The sequence below is a fragment of the Esox lucius genome, chromosome 20 (assembly GCF_011004845.1).
Source record: "Esox lucius isolate fEsoLuc1 chromosome 20, fEsoLuc1.pri, whole genome shotgun sequence".
NCBI lineage: Eukaryota > Metazoa > Chordata > Actinopteri > Esociformes > Esocidae > Esox > Esox lucius.
Window position 1 is genome coordinate 31,741,494 of NC_047588.1, and position 22,344 is coordinate 31,763,837.

Below are 22,344 nucleotides of genomic sequence, written 5' to 3' on the forward strand. Positions count from 1 at the left end.
GTGGCGAATTGTCGGCTTAACTCCAGAAAGGTGTTGGTTAAATGCTTGAACACCACAAATCTGAAGAACCATCTTTGGATCCGCCTTGTGTATTTTTACAATGTTATTAGCCGTACACTGTAATAGTGGCATAAAATTAACAATATAGACAAAATCGATTAATCGCAATTATTTGTGTCACAATGGTCAACTGAAATGTCACAATCGTGACAGCCCTACCTCCCACCCTGTGAACCTGACTAGTGGCCATAGGGCTGTGGTCATAAGTAGAGCACTACAAAGTTAACTGGCTGCCATGCAGGACGCAGCCAGTGAGTTGAATGGAAGTGAGGCTTAGTAGCACATGGTCCAGCTCCCTTACTGGAGAGTCTGTTGTCGTGATGATTGGTTAGCAAAGCAGGCGACGACACCACATCGCTCTTGAGAAAAATTGCCAAGTTACAAATCCCCCAATCGCTAATTAAGCCACCACTGTGTGGCACATATGCTTAGAGTGCGGTACTGTGGGCCTGTCTTAGCCCAGGCACTAGAGTGGAGAGATTGAGGGGGGGGGGGGGGGAGGAATGTTGTTTTGGTCCTTTCCTCTTCACTTCCTTTTTCCTGTCTTCACATTGTTTTGTTTTTGTCGTTTGGCAAGGAACATGGAACGGGGGTGATGGATGGATAGATGCAGGGATGTGGAGAAGGGAATGACGGGCTGTGTTTAAAGAGGTCTTCCTGGTGTGTGTGTGTGTGTGTGTGTGTGTGTGTGTGTGTGTGTGTGTGTGTGTGTGTGTGTGTGTGTGTGTGTGTGTGTGTGTGTGTGTGTGTGTGTGTGTGTGTGTGTGTGTGTGTGTGTGTGTGTGTGTGTGTGTGTGTGTGTGTGTGTGTGTGTGTGTGTGTGTGTGTGTGTGTGTTGATGGACCGTTGCATTGCCAGAGGGGTCTGGTGGTGTAGGAAGATAAGTCCAGGACAGAGGCAGGCAGAGAGGTGTTGCCATGGCAACGGTGTCTGAAGCAGGTGTTCTTGGGGCTGCTTTCTGCCGCCTGTCCTGTTTGTCCTCAAAGCTCCTCACCAGCTGCTGCTACTATGGCACATCACTCTACACAGAACAGGAAGCTTCCCTTACCTACAGAACAGGGACACTTCAACATTACCATTTATATTTGCCTTTTAACAAGGGACACATATATATATACACACACACACACACAGCTGGCAGCTGTGCTTCAATACCCTGTCCTCTGCTCTCCTCTGAAAGAATGTCTGCTAGTTCTGACCTTTGCAGAACCCCATGCTTTCCAATCACATGCGGTTTTAGGACCCTGTCACATATTGGGTCGGAGGTAATATCCTTCATAAGATTTATTTTCAGAGATGCCTAACGACACGTTTTCTCGATCAAAGGAAATAGATTTGTTTCGCTCACGCTGCTTTCACTACAATGGGAACTGTATTCCCTGTGTTGAGGCATATGGGCTCTGTTCAAATATAGTGAACTGTAAAGGGAATAGGGTGCCTTTCAGGACGTCAGCATGGTAATGGCCAAGCCCAGACCGCTGATCGACGACCTGGGCTAGCCCTGCCATCTCTGTCTCCCACAGGGCGAACACCCTGGTCTGACTTGATGGACCATGAACTAATGTGGCAGGGCCTTCCTCTTGGCTGTCCGTCGGCACCACCCCCTGCTAGTTGAAACGAAACAGAGCTCTCATATGTGCTCTTTGCACACACTTGATTGACACCGTGTGTAGATGTCATGCTAACTTTAGTTAAAAAGAATCCAGAAAAATAAAACTGAGATGGGGCCCTTTAGAGTTATTTATTGATCTGGGTATATTGACAGAAAACAACATACTGCAATACTTTCTCTTGTACAAAAAGGAACTAGAAAAATATTGAAGGGGAGAGAAAATGCCTAATAGATAGCATAGGGATGGTGTGGTGAAATTATTTTTGCCGCTAATGGTAACTATTGAAGTCAGTTGATGCTAAGGATGAACCAATAGAATTATTGGCCGATTTTCATATAACACCAAGACCTTCTTGCCTGGTTCCAAACTTCGTCCATTTCACAAGAACTTTTAAAGCTTTAGCATTTCTATAACATTTCCCAGATCTATCACACAACACAATTCTATCCTGGAATTCCTTGGTTTTAGCTCTGACATGCACTGTTAAGTGTGGGACCTTGTATCCATAGCCTTTTAAACCATTCAATTTAAACCAATCAATTTGATTTGCCACAGGTGGATTCTAGTCATGTTTTAAAGTAATTTCAAGGAGGATCAAAGGACATTGGATGATTTGTAACTCACTGAACTGTGTAAAATGTTATATTTTTCTCCCCAAATTTAAGAACTTAGTGTGATTTGATCTCGGTTATAAAAATGAAATAGTTTGACAGCCCCAATTTGAGTTTTTCTGTTGTGTGCCTTAAATCTACCAGACTCTGACATGTTCTGACAGTCCTAGTCATCATTTGCACGTTCCAGGGACATGTAAGGAGAGTGGTAAAGCATCATGGAACTAGCAACTAAGCCATTTTCATATCTGTATTTCAAAAGGTGTCACACCGAGTTGTGTGGCCCTGAGGTAGATTAGATGATTTAAGAGCACATAGAATTTTTTTGTATTTCTTGGCTATGTAAGGGATAATCAACAAGAAGCGATAAGGCGTGTGTAATAAGAGTTGGAATATTTTTCAGAGTGCACAGAGCCCAGAGTTGATTAACCCTGTTTATACAATGGCTGTACTTTAATATCTTTGCAGCTACAAATGAATTCATTTGCCAGTAGAAATGTGACATCAACCACTGAACTAGCAATTTGCACAATTCCCATTATGTTCATTATGATTGACAGTATTTTTTATTTTATTTGCAAAAAGTCTCAAATGAGAACTTGGCATGTTATTTAATTTAGTGTCTAATCTTCTGACTGTGCTCAGTGAGACGGGGTAATCTGGAGACATTATGGTTTGAAGAATAATCTACACAAAGAGGAGAGGCTGTAGCTGACTTGAATTGTCTCAGTAAAAACATTGGTCAGCAGCAACATTGGATTTACCAAAGGCTCCCTATCTAGTGGTCTTCCATCTCATACCTTGTGTGGCAGACAGGAACATTTTCATTTCCAAAATTCCAGTTTTCCAACCTGTTGGTGAGACCCACATGAGTCATTATCAAAAGCACCTGCGTACGTTTCTTTACAGTGTTTCGTATGGTTTTGTATTTTTGTAATTTTGTAAGTGAGCCACTGTGCTGGGTGTCGGGGCATTGCTCCCTGACTGATTGACATGGCGGGCAAAGTAATTGGAGTCTTGTAGTCTTGGCACCTGCTGTTGCTGCGTTAGCTAACCACATTTCAACCAGTGTAGTGAATTTCACCGGATGGCTTTCAATGTGTTTGTGTAGGCCTTCTCTGCGTGTGAATTGGGTGTAAAGATTAGACCAATCTTAATTGGAAGGATGGTTCGTTTACCGACGATCGTTTTCCGTGTGTATCTTTGTGTGCATCTATACAAGCCTTGTGTGTTTGGTTTGTAATCACAATTTGCCTGTTTAAATTCAGCTCTGTTTCATATACCTACAGTGGGGAGAACAAGTATTTGATACATGTCCGCTTTTGCAGGTTTTCCCACTTACAAAGCATGTAGAAGCCTGTACATTTTATCATACGTACTCTTCAACTGTGAGTGATGGAATCGAAAAGAAAAAAAACTGAAAATCACATTGTATGATTTTTAAGTAATTAATTAGCATTGTATTGCATGACATAAGTATTTGATACACCAGAAAAGCAGAACTTAATATTTGGTACAGAAACCTTTGTTTGCAATTACAGAGATCATACGTTTCCTGTAGTTCTTGACCAGGTTTGCACACACTGCAGCATGGATTTTTGCCCACTCCTCCATACAGACCTTCTCCAGATCCTTCAGGTTTTGGGGCAGTCGCTGGGCAATATGGACTTTCAGCTCCCTCCAAAGATTTTCTATTGGGTTCAGGTCTGGAGACTGGCTAGGCCACTCCAGGACCTTGAGATGCTTCTTACGGAGCCACTCCTTAGTTGCCCTGGTTGTGTGTTTCGGGTCGTTGTCATGCTGGAAGACCCAGCCACAACCCATCTTCAATGCTCTTACTGAGGGAAGGAGGTTGTTGGCCAAGATCTTGCGATACATGGGCCCATCCATCCTCCCCTCAATACGGTGCTGTTGTCCTGTCCCCTTTGCAGAAGAGCATCCCCAAAGAATGATGTTTCCACCTCCATACTTCACGGTTGGGATGGTGTTCTTGGGGTTGTACTCATCCTTCTTCTTCCTCCAAACACGGCGAGTGGAGTTTAGACCAAAAAGCTCTATTTCTGTCTCATTAGATCACATGACCTTCTCCCATTCCTCCTCTGGATCATCCAGATGGTCATTGGCAAACTTCAGACGGGCCTGGACATGCACTGGCTTGAGCATGGGGACCTTGCGTGCGCTGCAGGATTTTAATTAATGACGGCGTAGTGTTACTAATGGTTTTCTTTGAGACTGTGGTCCCAGCTCTCTTCAGGTCATTGACCAGGTCCTGCCGTGTAGTTCTGGGCTGATCCCTCACCTTCCTTATGATCATTGATGCCCCACGAGGTGAGATCTTGCATGGAGCCCCAGACTGAGGGAGATTGACCGTCATCTTGAACTTCTTCCATTTTCTAATAATTGCGCCAACAGACGTTGCCTTCTCACCAAGCTGCTTGCCCATTGTCCTGTAGCCCATCCCAGCCTAGTGCAGGTCTACAATTTTATCCCTGATGTCCTTACACAGCTCTCTGGTCTTGCCCATTGTGGAGAGGTTGGAGTCTGTTTGATTGAGTGTGTGGACAGGTGTCTTTTATACAGGTAACAAGTTCAAACGGGTGCAGTTAATACAGGTAATGAATGGAGAACTGGAGGGCTTCTTAAATAAAAACTAACAGGTCTGTGAGAGCTGGAATTCTTACTGGTTGGTAGGTGATCAAATACTTATGTCCATCCATCCATCTTCTTCCGCTTATCCGGGGCCGGGTCGCGGCCACAATAAAATGCTAATTAATTATTTAAAAATCATACAATGTGATTTTCTGGATTACAGACCTGCAAAGTAGGAAAACCTGCAAAATCGGCAGTGTATCAAATACTTGTTCTTCCCACTGTATTGGTCCTCTAATGGGTTAAGAGCAGTTAGGTCTACTAGCTAAAAATGTAGCATTTGCCTCATTTGCAAAAATGCATAAATGTGCTTTTCGGTCTTAAGAAATGAATTGCTGAAATAAGTGGGATGATGTATTTTATGGCTGTAGAAAAAAGTGAGGTCTAGTGAACACTGACAATGTTCTTTTTGTGAAAGTGAATTCATGATTGTAACCCCGTGTGACTCAAAATCATAGGAGTGGAAAAGACAATGTCCTTATTAATTTGATGACCTAAATAACACATCAGTTGTCTTGTGGACCATAAGGCACACAGAATCAGTCACTGTAGGATCCACCAGTACAAGTGTGCACTTCCTGTTTCATTTAAACCTAGGCTTAGCTTTGTTTCTGCATGATTTTCACCGGATGGTTGGCCTTACTGTGGAAACGCATGGTAGGCCCTCCCTACCAGTACTGATAACACTGTTCTGTTTGTGTGTGCAACTGGTTAATGGCTAGTTTGTAAACCTATTGCTTGCATTAACAGTGGCACGGTAGATTTGATTGATTGGAGTTCAGCCACGGACGGAAATGGGAGATGTAGCAGATGACTGGGCCCGGGCTGGCTCATTTAGGTCATGCAACTGAAGCATGGCTGATGGAAAGATAATGTGTACCGCATGTGTGATTCAGTGATTGGCATGATGTGAAGTCGACTACGGTTCGTTGCAGAATATTGTGTTCTGTTTGCTGTAATGAAATAATGGTCCCTTGACCTGGCATGGCGTTTCGGTAAATTTAAAGGGAAATCTCATTGGCAGTCATCAGAGTTGCAAGTCTGATATCTCAGGGCTAAGACACATGCACTGGCATCAGGGCCAAGAGTAATGGTGGTTTTTCCTTTCTCACTGTTAGTGAGTGTAACCGTGACTGTTCAGGCCAGACATCCGGCGGGCTTTCAGACCACCGTATGTGATTGCATGCAGCATTACAAATATCTTAGTTGGCAAATTTCAAGTTGGCAAATGAATGACGAATGACCTCCGAGGCCCCGCACCCAACAGTCTGTTGAATCTCAACGTTTCCCTGTGAAATAAAAAATATCCTTCCTGTTCCTGGTTTGATGGGCCTGAAGGGGTTCTTAATATGGCTTGTGGATTGTTTTGCACGAAAGAAAGGGGTTTGATTGATGGGCTGGGTTGTGTTCCTCAGGACAGAAAAGTCTTGTTTTACAGAAATTGGGCCTGTCTGTCCCAAAACTACTAATTTCCCACATTCTAAGGTTTTTGACAAAGAATGAGCTCCACTCAACCAACTGCTCTCACGATTTGGGCAATTTTTTAAATAAAAAAAAAAATATGTTGCTGAGTCGCAATTTACACCAAGTAGAGCCTGTCAAATTAATCGGTTGGCTGATATGCCTTTTACAGAATTATTTTGTGTTTCAATTTCATCTACTCTAATGTTCAAAAGTTTGGGGTCTTTTAGAAATGCCCTTGTTTTCCATGAAAACATAGGCTGCATGTTTTTACACTGCCTTGCAAAGTCTGATAATAGTAGTTTTCAGTAGTTACAGGTACGTGGCTACCACGAGGACCTCATTGCTCCTATCCCTGCATTTCATTTTTACATGCACCTTGCACATTCAATTTGCCTTGATTGCACATCCAGAATGCCATTTCAAATTGCCATTTGTACCCGCACAACTATTGTCCCACTTGTAACATACACTATACTTAATACTTTAATACCCTCTTCTATTTGCCTTGTTGCACATTTAGACCAAATATTTGTATTGCATTTGTCTTCATTGCACATTTATACATTCCACTTGTGATATACATATACTTGTACATTTTTGGCCCTCTTCGATTTGCTCTTCTGGTTAAATGCTAACTGCATTTCGTTGTACTGTACTTGTTCAATGACAGAGTTGAAACAAATCTAATCTTTATGAATTTTAAGCTTCACAGCATTGTACAAGGTCTTAATTTTCTTGACAATTTCTCGCATTGTAATAGCTTTCATTTGTCAGAACAAGAATAGACTGAAGAAATTTTGTTTCTGGCCATTTTGAGCCTGTATTCAAAACCACAATTGCTTAATGCTCCAGATACTCAACAAGTGTAAAGAAGGCCAGTTTTATTGCTTCTTTAATCAGCTCAAGAGTTTTCAGCTGTGCTAACAGAATTGCAAAAGGGTTTTGTAATGATCATTTGGCCTTTTAAAATGATGAACTTAGCAAACACAACATTGGAACCCAGGACTGATGGGTGCTGATCATGGGCACACATTGCCTGTGTCAGATCGGGGGCCACTTTGGGATGTTGAAATTAAATGGAGGGCCATGTTTGTTTTGTAAGTTAATAATCATAAATTATTTGCGGGCCAGAAAAGGGCAGTAATTAAAACATTTATGCAGTAGGTTCATTGTCTAAATAATTTAAGATGAATAAGAATGGGCTTATGTTTTACTTCCCCTAAGAACGTTTGTGTTGCCTACTGTGGGCCAGATGGAATTTTCTTAGTTTGCTCACCCCTGGTAGATATTCCATAAAAAATCAGACTCATATATATTTTTTCCTGCTTTGGGGTGTTTTTGTAAACAGGGCTCGACAGCAAAAGACTACCATCACAGTTAGATTTTGGTTGTAATTGGTTCTGTTGAAAGGAGCAAATGTCTTCCCTCGCTCCCCCCCTCCATCTCCTTGCTTCCTTCCCGCGTTCCCTCTCCTCTTTATTCACCCTCACTGCTGCTTGCTGAGGTAGAATAGGAGCTGCTGGATGCCACTCTAGATGCAGCAGCAGTAATGACAGCGGCTTTAACCGGCCGGCAGGCCCTCATTTCATCTTGTTGAGAAATGAGGAGGAGCCCCATGGACTCGTTTAACCTCCCTGGAGCTGCTGGCCACAGACATCAAGAGGAGATTTAAGTGATTGAGCACAGCACAGCCAGCCCAGCAGCTACACAACTACAAGCTGTCTTTCTGACACTGTTTGGCAGACAACTCTCTTCACTGTGCAGTGTTTCCCCTAGGGTTTCTTTCGGCAGCGTTGGCATAGTTTGAGTTTGAGTGTTTTTGGGGGTGTAGTGGGTGTGGTCATTGGCCCAGTCTGTCTAAAAAAAAATTGTAGAGGTTCTCCTTATGGCTGCCTAGTCAAGATTTATGACTGATACTTTTACGGTTAAAGGGTTTGTTCACTGCAATCATACATATTTTTTTTATGGGAATGAGTTTTAATAAAATTTCCTACAGTTCAACACATTTATTTCGATTAGGTCTTGACTGTATGGAAAAAAATCTATTTATTAATTTTTTACATTTTTGAATAATAGAGTTAAATAAGCTTTATGAGTAGGCCTAGTGCATGAACCTAGGGTGGCAACCAATACATACGTGCTTTTCAACTGTTGGCAGTTACTGAATAGCTCAATTATATATTTTACATACCGCATTTTACAGAAATGTTGTACTGTCCTGAAATTAATTTCCCAAAAATAGAATGCATTTATTTTTTCCATGGTATTTTGGATGATGTCAGAGCCACCAATAACTGAATGTAGAGGAAACACTGCTGTAAGACAATACGGTCTGCAGCAGTCATGCAGTCCGGAACATAGTTAATGTTTCGATTAGGCTACATGATTCAGTCACACTAAATTCCTTCCAGGGACAGGTTGTTTGACCCAAGGAGGATTTGAACGTCTCTTGTAGGCGAGCTACAGTTTCCTTTCCATCATTTAGTGGCACCACTTGTGCAATGAGGCTTAAGGCTGCACTCAGACTAAACTCTGTTTTTGAGGGCATCAACACTTAATTATTATAATTATAGCAGAGCAATGAACATTTCTCCTGGACCATCTGGCGAAGTTATTTTTGCAAGCATTAAGTTGACTGACAAATTCTGAGAAGCTTGGGATTAAAGATGTAAATATACTCTGCCTATTAATTAATTCTGTTATTGAGAGTTGGGTCAAATCACAGCAGTTTTCGCTTACAACATTCCGTATCAGCAGTGACATGCATACTTCTGAAATCCAATTTGGCCCTCATCAAAGTGGGATGCTATATAGGAAACAGTGCTGTTGGGGCTGCAAAATGTGTGTACTGGTGCCTAGCAGCGCTGGAGGACATCAAGTAGAACTTTATTTAGCTAGTGCCGTAACTTGCTCTTACTGCAGAGGTGTGAACATTGAAATAAACACGTCTTAGCACTGAGGATCAATCTGTGGTGAGGCTGAAACTGGATGCAATGCAGAGCAGCCAGTTGTGCAGGTTTCATTCATTTCATCCACGAAATTTAGCCGGCTGTCTCCTCCAGAGTGACTTACAGTACTAAGGGCACACGTTTGGAAGAATGTTTTGTCCTGGCCTCTTTGGACCATGCTGCACTAACTGAGCTTCAAGGGGCCTTTCAGTGTCTTAAGGGAATACCTGATGCTGCTGGCTGTAGTGTAGCAGAGCTGTTACTGTCAACAGCACAGGAAATCCTTTTTAACCCGGGCCAATTGGTTCGTGCTGCGGAAGGAATTGAGTGCTCTGTCGTGACCGATGGTTCTGCAGAACCCAGGTAGGTTCCAATAACGGAATGGTCCATTCACCAATCCTCCTCTCCCCAGATATCTGGAGTCTGGGTGTGATCCTCTTCATGCTGGTGTGTGGACAGCCCCCCTTCCAAGAGGCCAACGACAGCGAGACCCTCACCATGATCATGGACTGCAAATACACTGTACCCACGCATGTCTCCAATGCCTGCAAAGAGTGAGTCCAACACACACACACACACACTCCATGTTTTACTATCATTATTTTTCTACAGAATTAATTTGATTGCCTGAAATTCCCCATTTAAACTTTCTTGCGGTCTGTCTTTTAGTTTGCAATGACTTGTAATCTCTATGAAGAGGATGATCTATCAAGAGCGTCCTCAATTTCCTACAATGTCTTCACTTAGGCAGTGTTGACAAGTGCACATTTTTATAGCAGTTCCGGTACACACACACACAGACGGGTTATGTTAGTGGTGACCTGGTGTCTGGGCTCTTTTGTTTTTTCACAAAACACTTTTTTTTTTTTGTGTTTTATAGTTACATTTTTTTTCTGTTTAGAGCGATGGCCTCATGCAACCTAAAACAAATGATTTGACAAACATGCCTTTCTTAAATGTATTTTATGATATTGAGGCCCATGCAAAATATTATTTGATATGGTATGGAAGAATAGCTGAATTAGCTTTCATTGTCACAGGGTATTCCTATAGTGGATTGACCCTGGGGTTGATGCCAATCATTCTAGATTTAATCAAATCCAAATTCAGTTAGGATATAGGAAATTAAGGTGGACAGAGATGGACTTAAATCATGAGCTAGTGTCGGCTGAACAATGAGCTAGGCCTCCTCTGTCGGCTGAACAATGAGCTAGGCCTCCTCTGTCGGCTGAACAATGAGCTAGGCCTCCTCTGTCGGCTGAACAATGAGCTAGGCCTCCTCTGTCGGCTGAACAATGAGCTAGGCCTCCTCTGTCGGCTGAACAATGAGCTAGGCATACTGTGTGTCGGCTGAACAATGAGCTAGGCCTACTGTGTGTCGGCTGAACAATGAGCTAGGCCTACTGTGTGTCGGCTGAATAACGAGCAGGCCTACAGTTTTGTCAGCTGAATGAGGACAACAGTCACTTAAAATAGGCTGGGGCCTAATGGTTCCAAATACAGTCTCCATTTACACTCTCTGAAAATGGACTTCCTTTCTAGCAACCGTGACATCGGCTGTTATTCTAATGGCAGTGTAGTTTTAACACCCGGTTGTATTGTGTATGTGCATTGCAACTTCATTGTTAGAAACGCATCCGTAACACCACCAGGCCTTCCATCCAGGATTCCACAAACCGTTGTTATATATGTAGGATGAAATGCTTTATTCTGTAAAGACCAGGCCCGGTTCTGTTTGGTTTCCCATCAGAGCAGAATGGGTGTGTTTTGTCAAGACGTGACTGATGGTGTTATTTTTGCTCCTTGAACATCCAGTCCATTTCCTCCTTGCTGTGCTGTAGTTGATGTTTACAGGAGTGTCCTCCATCCTGGACTGTTCCAGTGTCTGTCTTGATTTAATCTTCAGAGTCAAATTCAATGAAAGGGAGAGGGGGAAAAAAGAACACTGACTGGCTTGAAATGGAATTGAAAATGCACATGTCCTTGTGTCTACGGAGTTCTGCTAACTCTATTACAATTTAGTTCCAACAACACTAGACTTTTCCCTTTGTTTCCATGTGATTGGGGTGGAGGCCATTGCAAGCATTTTGTTGTCCTGTTTAGCTTAAATTGAGTAGTGACTATATGAGACATGTAATTTTAACAAATACTTTTGACAGGATGCTGATGCAATAGGAATGAAATGCTCATTTAAAAAAACATTGTTCAATACAACAGTCACAATTTGGCGCGGGGGAAAAACAAGTGTTTGGATGTGTTTCATATGCTGCGTCTTTGAAATAGTGCCTGCATTATTTTTAACCCGAGGAATGTGGTCAGAATAGACTAGGGTTTGGTTGCACGACATACTGAATCGTATGTGCCAAAACGGATGTATCTCATGTACATAAGTATTCATACTCTGTGCCATGACAGTCCAAATGGCGCTCAGATGCAAGCTGTGTCCTTTTGATCGTCCTTGAGATGACTCTAGAACTTGGCATACAACTGTGGCCTATTCAGTTGATTGGACATGATTTAGAAAGGCGCTCACTTGTAAGCGGAAGGGACTTAGAGACTGGTCAGGATCGAGGGAAGGTTGAACAGAGTAAAATATGTCAAAAGCCTTGAAGAAAACCTGATCCTGTGCACGCAGGGCCTCAGACTGGGGGCGTCGATTCATCTTTCAGAACGACAACGACCCGAAGCACACAGCTGGGACAAGTCTGTGAATCTCTTTCTGGCCCAGGCTAAGCCCGGACTTGAGTCCCATTTAAAGATCTGTGAGACCTGAAGATTGCAGTTCACTGACCCTTTCCATATTATCCGAGAGAAATTGAGAGGATCTCCAAAGAAGAGTTGGAGAAATCCAAATCCAGGTTTGCAAAGCTGGTAAAGGCATAGCTAAGGTGATCGCTGCCAGAGGTGCTTCTGTAAAGTACTCATATATTTCAGTTTTTTTTTCCCCAACAACTTTTCACCTAAACATTTCTAAAAATTGTTTTTTGCTTTGTCATTATAGGGTATTGTGTGTAGATTGATGGCAAAACATAAATATAATCAGTTATAAATTGTATATAACACAACAAAATGTTGAAAGTGAAGGGTTCCGAATACTTCCCCCAAGGCACTGTACATGCTTTTAACAACATAACAACGCTAATAAATGATTTCATTGGTCAATTGCTATTGGTGAGTTTGGCAAAACCAGGTGTATAGCCTATTCATGATGCAGGTAAATGGGTATAATTCAGTTGTCTGTGTGCTTGCGTGCATTGAATTATTAGGCTTGTTTTAAGTGATTCCATGGGCATAGGGATGGCAATATTCCTTTTGGGCCCTATTTTTATGGGAATCTGCCAGGAGAACATTGTGCACTGTTCATCTGTATTTGCATTGAAGAATAAATTATATTTTATTAAAGTGGGAAACTTAAAGTCAAATGATGGCACTTGTTTCTCAGTCTCTGGGCACAGGCAATAGAGATGATTAGTGGACATCCTCCTTTTTAACCAGTTGGTCATTTTCCAAGCAGGTAATCAGAAGGGATCTGCCTGTGTTTCCCTCTTAATGTAACAGGATCGGGCCTTTTGTGTTGATGCCGGCCCGCAACATCCTTCCACTGTTAGGAAAAAGAGTAGGGGAGACACAGGATCTGTCAATTAATAACACCTAAATGGACTTGTAAAATGGATGTTGTGTTTTTGGTTCAGCCCATGCTGGAACAGATGGCATAGTGGCACAGACACACAGATGAGGCCTCTTCCCTCTTGGGTTGCTTTTATCCATCAGCAGTGTTGAAGTGGAGATTACATGTCCCTATATTAAAAAAAAAGACAACTTTCCAGGGAGGTGTCCTTACTTTTCACTTGACTGCATTAAGCAGACAAACTGTAAATGGCCACACAACACACATTATCAACAGAAGCTGCTCACTTAACCTGTTTTACTTACATCTCCTTTCCTCCTTTGCCTTCTGTTCTGCTTCTAGGCGCACGCATGATTGATTATTTATGAAAAGGATTTAAAGGAATTTGTTTCAGCTGGGACACTGAACTCAGGGAAGCGCAGGCACTTGGAAGTCATCAGACCATTGAGTTCGTTTTAATTGGACTGCTGCTGCTGTACCAGTTTAGTTTAGAGTTCACGCTGTTGATAACTATCCACTAAGTAGTTTACGTCAGGACGTTTGCATCCAATACCAACAGTTATCATCACTTAATCCATTTCGTCTGGGGTTAAACTTAGGATTTCAAGGTCAATTTGTGAAATATGCTTGATATATGCCTCACTGCCATGTACAGAGACAGGCTGAGTCTGTTTGAAGGAGCCTAGTGGCCAGGCAGGTGATGTCAAGGAGAGTACTAAGCCTATGGGACGCAGCCCCTTTAAAGGGTAGTTAGTATGAGTTTTCACTCTGTAACCACTCTGTGTGGTCAAAGATGGTCTAATGTAGTCACAATTTGGTTCTCTTTAATTCCATGATTTCAGGTTTTGAAAAGGGTATTATTTTCAAACTTGCTTTGGAAATAATGCACTATACTTCCCTAAAACATCATTACTAAATGGGAAAGGCAGAGGCGAGTGTGCTTGAATGGGACCAGTGAACCCATGCTTCATCGCTGTGCCTCTGAGGCAAGGCTTGGACTGTTGGAACACCCTTAAACACATCTTAACACTTACTGAACCTACGCTGGCGTTTTCTAAACCAGTCTCTTTCTCTTCTTTCAGATCGCAAAATGTCTGCCGGTTTCAGTGTTCTGTGGGTTCATACTGTTATTAGGATGATGTAATGTGGTGGTTCAAGGCTAGTTAGCTCCCTGAATTTATCATTTTACCTGGCGTTTTTGGTTGCTGGCTAAAATGAATGCATACATTTTTTTAATACCCTGTTAAGTGATCGCTGGTTAGACCAAGCCCAAAATGTTGAGACATGAGCACTAATGTAAAAGTCATAGCTAGCAGGCTAGTTGGATTGCAGTCTTGCATGCTGATGTGTAACAGTGAATTCAAAGTCATTACTTGTACATTGACTAAAAATGTAAGTAAATTCATTTTGGCCCTTTTTTTGGCTCTTTTTTTCTTATGACTGCACAGACCACTAGAAATGAATGTCCGTAGCCTATCGCTGGAGTACTTAGGAAGGGACTCTTCAGTAGTTGCAGGGATGTGGTGGTGGTGCTTGAATGAACAGCGATACATATCATTGAAACATGGCAAAACCTCTCCCCTTGTCGATACAGCAGGGGTTGGATAAATGTTTTGCCCGCCCATATAATAATGAATAAATAATACATTTGAGGCTTATTCTGCTCTCTATGAGAACTGATATTGTGTGCAAAAGCATGGGGGTAAATGGCTCTTTTGGTCTAATGACGGACATAGGACTAAAGATACTGAATGCCTAATTACAGCCCAAGGCAAGCAGTGGACAGCTTTGTAGTGCTGAAACATCAAATGGAGCTGGACATTGTATGGTGCTGTTATTTGTAGAGTTCATGTTAACAGTAGACTTCTGACAACAGTTGACTTTTTGGAGAAATTCAGACCGTGATGAAATGGTTGCATCTTTACATTTGAAATTAGTTGCGTCAGGGTTACTTTAAAAAACAAACTATTTAAAATGTTCCCGCAACGTTTCATGATTTTGTGAAATGATAATGTGAATCATTGTTTTCCTGTAAACCACAGTTAATTTCGAAGTAGACTTATGCAGACCTGAGCTGGCATTTTAATAATGTTGGGCTAAGCTTCTAGAGCTGAGGTTGGTACACTGGAAGCGCCAAGCCCGGTGGTCCACTAGAACAGGTTAGTTAACGGACCTGTATAGTCAGGTGTGACAGGCTCTTACATTGCGCTAATTAGCTGTTGACAAGCGTGTGACCTGGGATGCTCCTGTGGAGGATAGGAGGTGTGTGGTGAGAAACTGGACTAGGGAGGCTGGTGGCCTCAGCCAGCGGAGGTGTACAGGGAGTTGACTTGCTCTGACTGCAGAAGATAGTCACAGAGAGATGTGATGGGACCAGGCGGATGGAAACTTGGCAGAACTTTTGCTGCCACAAGAATGTCATTGTTCAGGATGACGCTGTGTTGTTGGGTACATTTGACAAATAAACCTTGAAACTGAAACTCCTGAAATTTACTTTGGCTCATTCATTGGACTGACTAAAACCAATATCCCAGATCAGAGATGTGATATTTTGGCATAAATTGCCATAAATTCCCAACCAATTATTGTTCAGTTGTGCTCATAAGTTTGCATACCCTGGCAGAGATTGTGTTTGGCGTTGATGTTGAAAATGCAACTGATCATGCAAAAAAAACTATTTTATTTAAGGATAGTGATCATATGAAGCCATTTATCACTTAGTTGTTTGGCTCCTTTTTAAATCATAATGTTAACAGAAATCACCCAAATGGCCCTGTTCAAAAGCTTACATACCCTTGAATGTTTGACCTTTTTACAGGCACACAAGGTGACACACAGGTGAAAATGGCAATTTAAAGGTGAATTTCCCACACCTGTGGCTTTTTAAATTGCAATTAGTGTCTGTATAAATAGTCAATGAGTTTGTTACCTCGCACGTGGATGCACTGAGCAGGCTAGATACTGAGCCATGGGGAGCAGAAAATAACTCAAAAGATCTGCATAACAAGGAATGGAACTTTATAAAGATGGAAAAGGATATAAAAAGATATCTGAAGCCTTGCAAATGATAGTCAGAAAATTTGGGGATCTCTTGATACCAAGTCAAGGTCAGGTATACCAAGAAAGATTTCGGCCAAACCTGCCAGAGGAATTGTTTGGGATACAAAGAAAAACTCACAGGTAACCTCAGGAGAAATATAGGCTGCTCTGGAAAAAGATGGTGTGGTTGTTTCAAGGAGCACAAAAACGACAGTACTTGAACAAAAATGAGCTGCATGGTCGAGTTGCTAGAAAGAATCCTTTACTGCGCCAATGCCACATAAAAATCCTGGTTACAATATGCCCAACAACACCTTGACACGCCTCACCGCTTCCGGCACATTGTAGTTTGGAGTGACGAACCAAAATAGAACTTTATGGTCACAACCATAAGTGCTATGTTTGGAGAGGGGTCAACAAGGTCTATAGTGAGCAGAATACCATCCCCACTGTGAAGCATGGTGGTGGCTCACTGATGTTTTGGGGGGGGGGGGTGAACTCTAAAGGCAGCGGAATCTTGTGAAAATGTATGTCAAGATGAATACAGTATGTTATCAGAAAACGCTGGCAGACAATTTGCATTCTTCTGCACAAAAGCTGCACATCGGACTTTCCAGCACGACAATGACCCTAAGCACAAGGCCAAGTTGACCATCTAGTGGTTATAGGAGAAAAAGGTGAAGATTCTGGAGTGGCCACCACAGTCTCCTGACCTTAATATCATCGAGCCACTGGGGAGATCTCAAACGTGCAGTTCATGCAAGACGACTAAAGACTTTGCATGACCTGGAGGCATATTGCCAAGACGAATGGGCAGCTATACCCCCTATAAGAACAAACAACTATTACAAAAACTGCATGCTGTCATTGATGCTAAAGGGGGCAATACACAGTATTAAGAACAAAGGGTATGCAGACTTTTGAACAGGGGTCAGTTAATTATTTTCTTTGTTGCCGTGTTTTGTATCATGATTGTGCCATTCTGTTATGACCTACAGTTGAATGTGAATCCCATAAGAAATGAGATGTGTTTTGCCTGCTCACTCATGCTTTCTTTACAAATGGTACATATATTACCAATTCTCCAAGTGTATGTATACCTTTGAGCACAACTGTGTGTGTCCTCTATTCATTGGACTCTTTTGACGAAGCGAGACCGGTTACGTGGTTGGATTTGTTTATAGGTTCATTATTTTGGTTTTTCTCTTCACATCTATTGGCTAGTCTTTCCCCCTCCCCGTAGATAAGATGGTCCTATGTGGATTGAGCTGTACTGCCAAGCTGCTGGATTAGCGCATTTCTCTTTCATTAGAATATTGTCTCTGTTCCACTCTCCCCATGCTTTGCCAAAATCTACAACTAATAATTCAGTAGGTTGTTTGCATTGCATCCCCAAGTGGTTTGTTTTTGTCATTCCTTGTTTTGATAAGTATGTAAATGTTGCAGGTATTAGATTTAAAAACTCTGCGAGTTTCTCGGCGTGACGTGAAAGTGCTGTTCGTATTAAGCCCATCACTGGGTATGGTGCTGTATGTTTCCATTGTTCTGTTCATTGAGCCGGTTCATTGTCGTTCTGGGATTAATGGCAAGTCTGTTTGATTGCGATCCTCGTCAACACCTATTGATAATTCTTTTTGTACTGAATCTTGCCAGTGTATGCCTTCTGAAAAGTGGTAGACATTTATCTTCAAGGTCTTTTGGAGAGCGAAAAATCACGGAGTGACAATTATTTATTTTCTTAATTAACTGGGCCTTTTTTGCAGTGTGTGATGTCACATAGCTTATACAAATTGTGTGCAATTAATACAATTAGACGCCTGCACATTGCTCCCTAAACGCATCCAAATGATCCGTCTTCTCGCTCTCTTGCTCTCACGTTGTTTATTTTCTTTGCCTCTTCCTCTCCCTGGCTGCCTGCCTGCTGTTATAGTATGGAGAGATGCAGCAGGCATGCCTATTGCCTAGGAGGTTACTATAAATATCCCCATAGCAGTTTCCTGTCACCTTCCCCAGAGAGGAGAGTGGGAATGGGTAGAGACAAGCCGAGCCAGGCAGGAAGAGTAACGCTGGAGTGGGTCATGAAATAGTACATGTTAGCCAGGTATGAATCTGGCAGTCTGTAACATGCTCCGGGTCACAAGCAGGAAGTAAAGTTCATGTTCAGATGAATTCTGTGCACACGGAGTCGCGGGGTCGTTATCCACTGACAGCTGACAGAGGTAACTGGTAGCCAAACGTAATTTGTAATTTATACACCGGCTGTGAAAGTTGCTAGTTGACGTGCGCCTCGTGTACGTGCCTGAGCATGTTTGCGGCTGGGCGCGTGTGTTTTGTCTCACGATCCACATCACGGCAGGCAGAGGTAAATGGAAGCTGACAGTGGTTATTAAAAAAAAAAAAGAGGTTGAGTTCTTCTTATCTGTGTCTGCCGCTCTGCTGACACATCCCCCGCGCCGGCCTGACCGACGGACTGGGCTGAGGGACAAAGTGGGGAGGACTGCAGGGCTCAGGAGGAGCACGTTGTCCCACTCTACTTAGCGTGCCTCCCAAATGGTCCTGGTCAGCATAGGGCACTAAGGGACATGCTGCATTTGTGATTCACTCTGGTCAGTGCCCTCTTTGTTTTGTCTTCGAAACCCTTGATTGGTTTTCAAGGTGGGACTTTTCAGAAGGCAGGAGATCTCAGATCGACAATCATTTCCAGTTGTGTGCCCGACCCTGTTTTGTCTTGGGTTTAATAGAGAGAAGAGAAGTATGTTGTTGGGGTTAGCCTAGTCATCTCCCTGTTGTGTTGGTGTGTCATTAGGGTTTTAATATAGGCCTATGACAGGCTACATTATAGTCTGGCTTGGCAGACTAGTGGACATTAATAGACTCATAATGAAAAATAAAAAGCCTAATATCTGGATTTGTCTGTCATTTTATGCTACCAAAAAACAGATATGCCTTGATATTTACAGACATCAGGCTACTTTTAATGAAGATGGGTTTTACAGTGATTAGTCTCTATCTGGTTTTATTATAGCTGTCATAATCTCATTAAAATGAAATCTCTGTTTTCACACATTTTATTTGCCTATCAAATATAAGCCGTTGAGCAGTGACCAACTTCAGTTTGCCAGCATGGTTTTCATCCTCTCTAAGCTGATGCCTTTTCTGTGTGTTTGTATCGGCACTCAAGCCTATCTTCAAACACTTTGAGACAGGCAGTATAAGCCTATTGTTCTTTTTAGTGATGGGAATTGCTGGGAACCTCACAATACGATATTATTACAATACCTAACCAGTTACTGCAGTGTGCTAAATAACTTTTTCTGAACCCTGTGGTGACTATTCAGTGTGGCTCAGGGGTCAAAGGTCCCCTCTTGTCAACATGTAGCAAAACAATGGAGCAGACATCTTACACCAATCTGTCTTTAAAGAAAAACATTTATTAGTCATTTAAAATATATCCCACTAGTTGTGGGAGCAGTTTTTTGTTTTTAAGGAGAGATTGGTTTGAGAGATCTGCTTCAGTTACTACAGGGCTGTTGACCCACAGCATATTTCAGAATAGTAAGCACAAGGCACAGAGAAACAGTGTGACTTAGCCTATTGCCATGTAAGGTTAAGGGCTGATTTGATTAGTATAGTGTTTATATACGTACTGTATTGCGATTGACAAGTTTTCTTTAAAATTCCAAACATTGCTCATCTCATTGCTGCAGAGAGCCAAGAGTTTTTTTCATCACTTATGAATGTTAAAGTGAAAACAAATGATCTAAAACCCTGTTTCCAAAAAGTTTGGACATTGGGTAAAATGCAAATAAAAACCGAATGCAATTGAAAAATGCATGCCAATTTTGAATTTGATGCCAGCAGCATTTCAAAAACGTTGGGACAGGGTCATGTTTACCACTGTGTTGCATCACCTTTCCTTTTAACAATTCTCTGTAAGCATTTGGAAACTGAGGAGACCAAATGCTGTAGTTTTCTAAGTGGAATGTTGCCCCATTCTTGCTTTATATAGGATTGCAGCTGCTCAACAGTTCGGGGTCTCCTTTGTCATAATTTTTGTTTCATAACCAGTTTTGCACCCACTCTTTTGCTACGGAGTCATGCTGTTGTAATACGTGCAAAATGTGGTTTGGCCTTGTCTTACTGAAAAAGCATGGTCTTCCTTGAAAAATACATTGGCTGGATGGCAGAAGATGTTGCTCCAAAACCTGTATATAGTGTGTAGCATTAATGGTGCTTTCACAGATGTGCAAGTAACCCATGCCATAATGCACCCACATACCATCACGGATGTTGGCTTTTGAACTGTTCGCTGAAAAGTCAGATGGTCCCTCTCCTCTTTTGTCTGGAGGACACAGCATCCATGATTCCCAAAAATAATTTCACGTTTTGATTCGTCAGCCAACAAGACCGTTTTCCACTTCACCTCAGTGCACCTTAATTGAGCTTGTGCCCAGAGAAGGTGGCAGTGGTTCAGGATCTTGTTTATATATGGTTTCTTCTTTGCGTGGTAGAGTTTTGACATGTGTTTGTGGATGCAGTGATGTACTGTGTTCACAGACAATGGTTTTCAGAAGTGTTCCTGAGCCCATGCAGTGTCATGTCTGTTTTTAATGTAGTGCCGCCTGAGGGCCTGAAGGTCACGGCCACCCGATATTGGTTTTCCAGTCTGGAATTATCTTTTATTTCATTTAGTTTTACTATACATGTACTTTTCAATGGCAGTAACGTTGAATCTAATCTAATTTTAATACCCAGTCATGTTACTGACCTGTTGCCAACTGACCTAATTAGATGTGATATTCCACCAGGTTTAGTTTTTTAGCATTACACAACTTTTCCAGTCTTTCATTGCATCTGTCCTAACTTTTTTTAAACTGATTGTGGATGTATTTAAAGGAAAAGCACAAGTTGTATATAACATTTATTTTATTGTTTAATTGTTCTTGTAACTTCTCCGGTTATCATTTATGGTCAAAATGCAATGGCTGAGGTCTGTATCCAGGCACTCTGCATTGCTTTGTGCCTAAGAACTGCCCTTAACCATGGCATAATGGCCATATACCACACACCCTGGAGCCATATTGCTTAAATGTAACTTCTACTCTGACTGTTAGAAAACCAAGCCAGCTAGCTCTAATGTATAGCGGCAGATGTTTTGCGGCATAGAGACATAATGGAGGGCCGTAGCTCGGCGTTAATATTTAATAGATGAATATGTATAAATAGATTGGAGCTCTGTAAGGTTTCTAGTGTTCTAGAAAAGCATGGCTACCTGCCTTTAGAGGGTTGTTGTGGTCTCCAGCAAGCAAGGGCGTAGGATTGTGATGCAGTGTCAATGGGGTTTTCAATATTATCCAAAGGGGGGTCAAATTGACCTGTCTCTAATATTGCCAGTTAGACTGACATGGTGCTCTTCCCCCCCATGCCCCTTTCTCTAAATCCATCCTTTCCATTCTGTTGCTCACTCATGTTATTCTCTGTCATGCAATGCAATTAATACTTTTTGCAGGCACAAGAAAAACCTTTTGCATTGCCAAAGCAAACCTGTTGTTGCAGTCCAGTGACAGAAACGGACTTCATGCTCAGTCTGTGATCCTCTTCCCTCTCTCTAGTCTGGTGGGCCGCATGCTGCAGCGGGATCCAAAGGGCCGCGCCTCCCTGGAGCAGATAGAGAGCCATGCCTGGCTGCAGGGGGTGGACCCGTCGCCCGCCACCAAGTTCAACACACCCCTGGTGTCCCACAAGAGCCTGTCTGAAGAGGAGCACAACGGCATCATACAGCGCATGGTGCTGGGCGACATCGCGGACCGAGAGGCCATAGTGGAGTAAGTCAACACACGTGGGGATCCCCTGAGCACTCTGCATCTTAACGTGCCTAACTGTCGAGAGCAGCTGTTCGGTATTGCTCTACATTGCGACAGATTTGCTTGCATATGCAACAACAAATTTGGTAGGCAAACGCAGGAAGTATTTGCACAGGGGCAAGTGATGATTTCGACCCCTGAAACTAACACTCCCATGGTTGTAGTGTTTGGGCGTGTTTAAATGCATAGTTGTTAACCACACAAATAACTGTTCATACCGTAATGCCCTGCAACAAGCCAATTATAGCCTACCTCATGGAGAATAAAAGCGCTAAGTCTTTCTCCCAATTCATTGTTTAACTCTGGCAGAACGAGTCTATGGTAATTGTTTGGAATGACCAAGAGCATCAAAAGTTATTTTAAGTGGCAAGACCATGCTCCGGACAGGTCTTTGTGTTGTGGATGTGGTTGAGCCAACAAAGCTTCTGCCTGCAAGAGCAGCAGTGTTTGCAACTACTTTGCTCCGCG

The 22,344-nt window shown here is 42.4% G+C and overlaps 1 protein-coding gene across 1 annotated transcript in view; it reads left to right on the forward strand.

Annotated features, from left to right (window-relative positions):
• snrka (SNF related kinase a) overlaps positions 1-22,344 on the forward strand; it is a 47,254-nt gene that overhangs the window by 15,208 nt on the left and 9,702 nt on the right. Inside the window, exons 3-4 of the mRNA XM_029115745.2 lie at positions 9,758-9,899; positions 21,625-21,837. Of these exons, the coding sequence (XP_028971578.1) occupies positions 9,758-9,899; positions 21,625-21,837 (355 nt within the window). The remainder of the gene's footprint in view (positions 1-9,757; positions 9,900-21,624; positions 21,838-22,344) is intronic.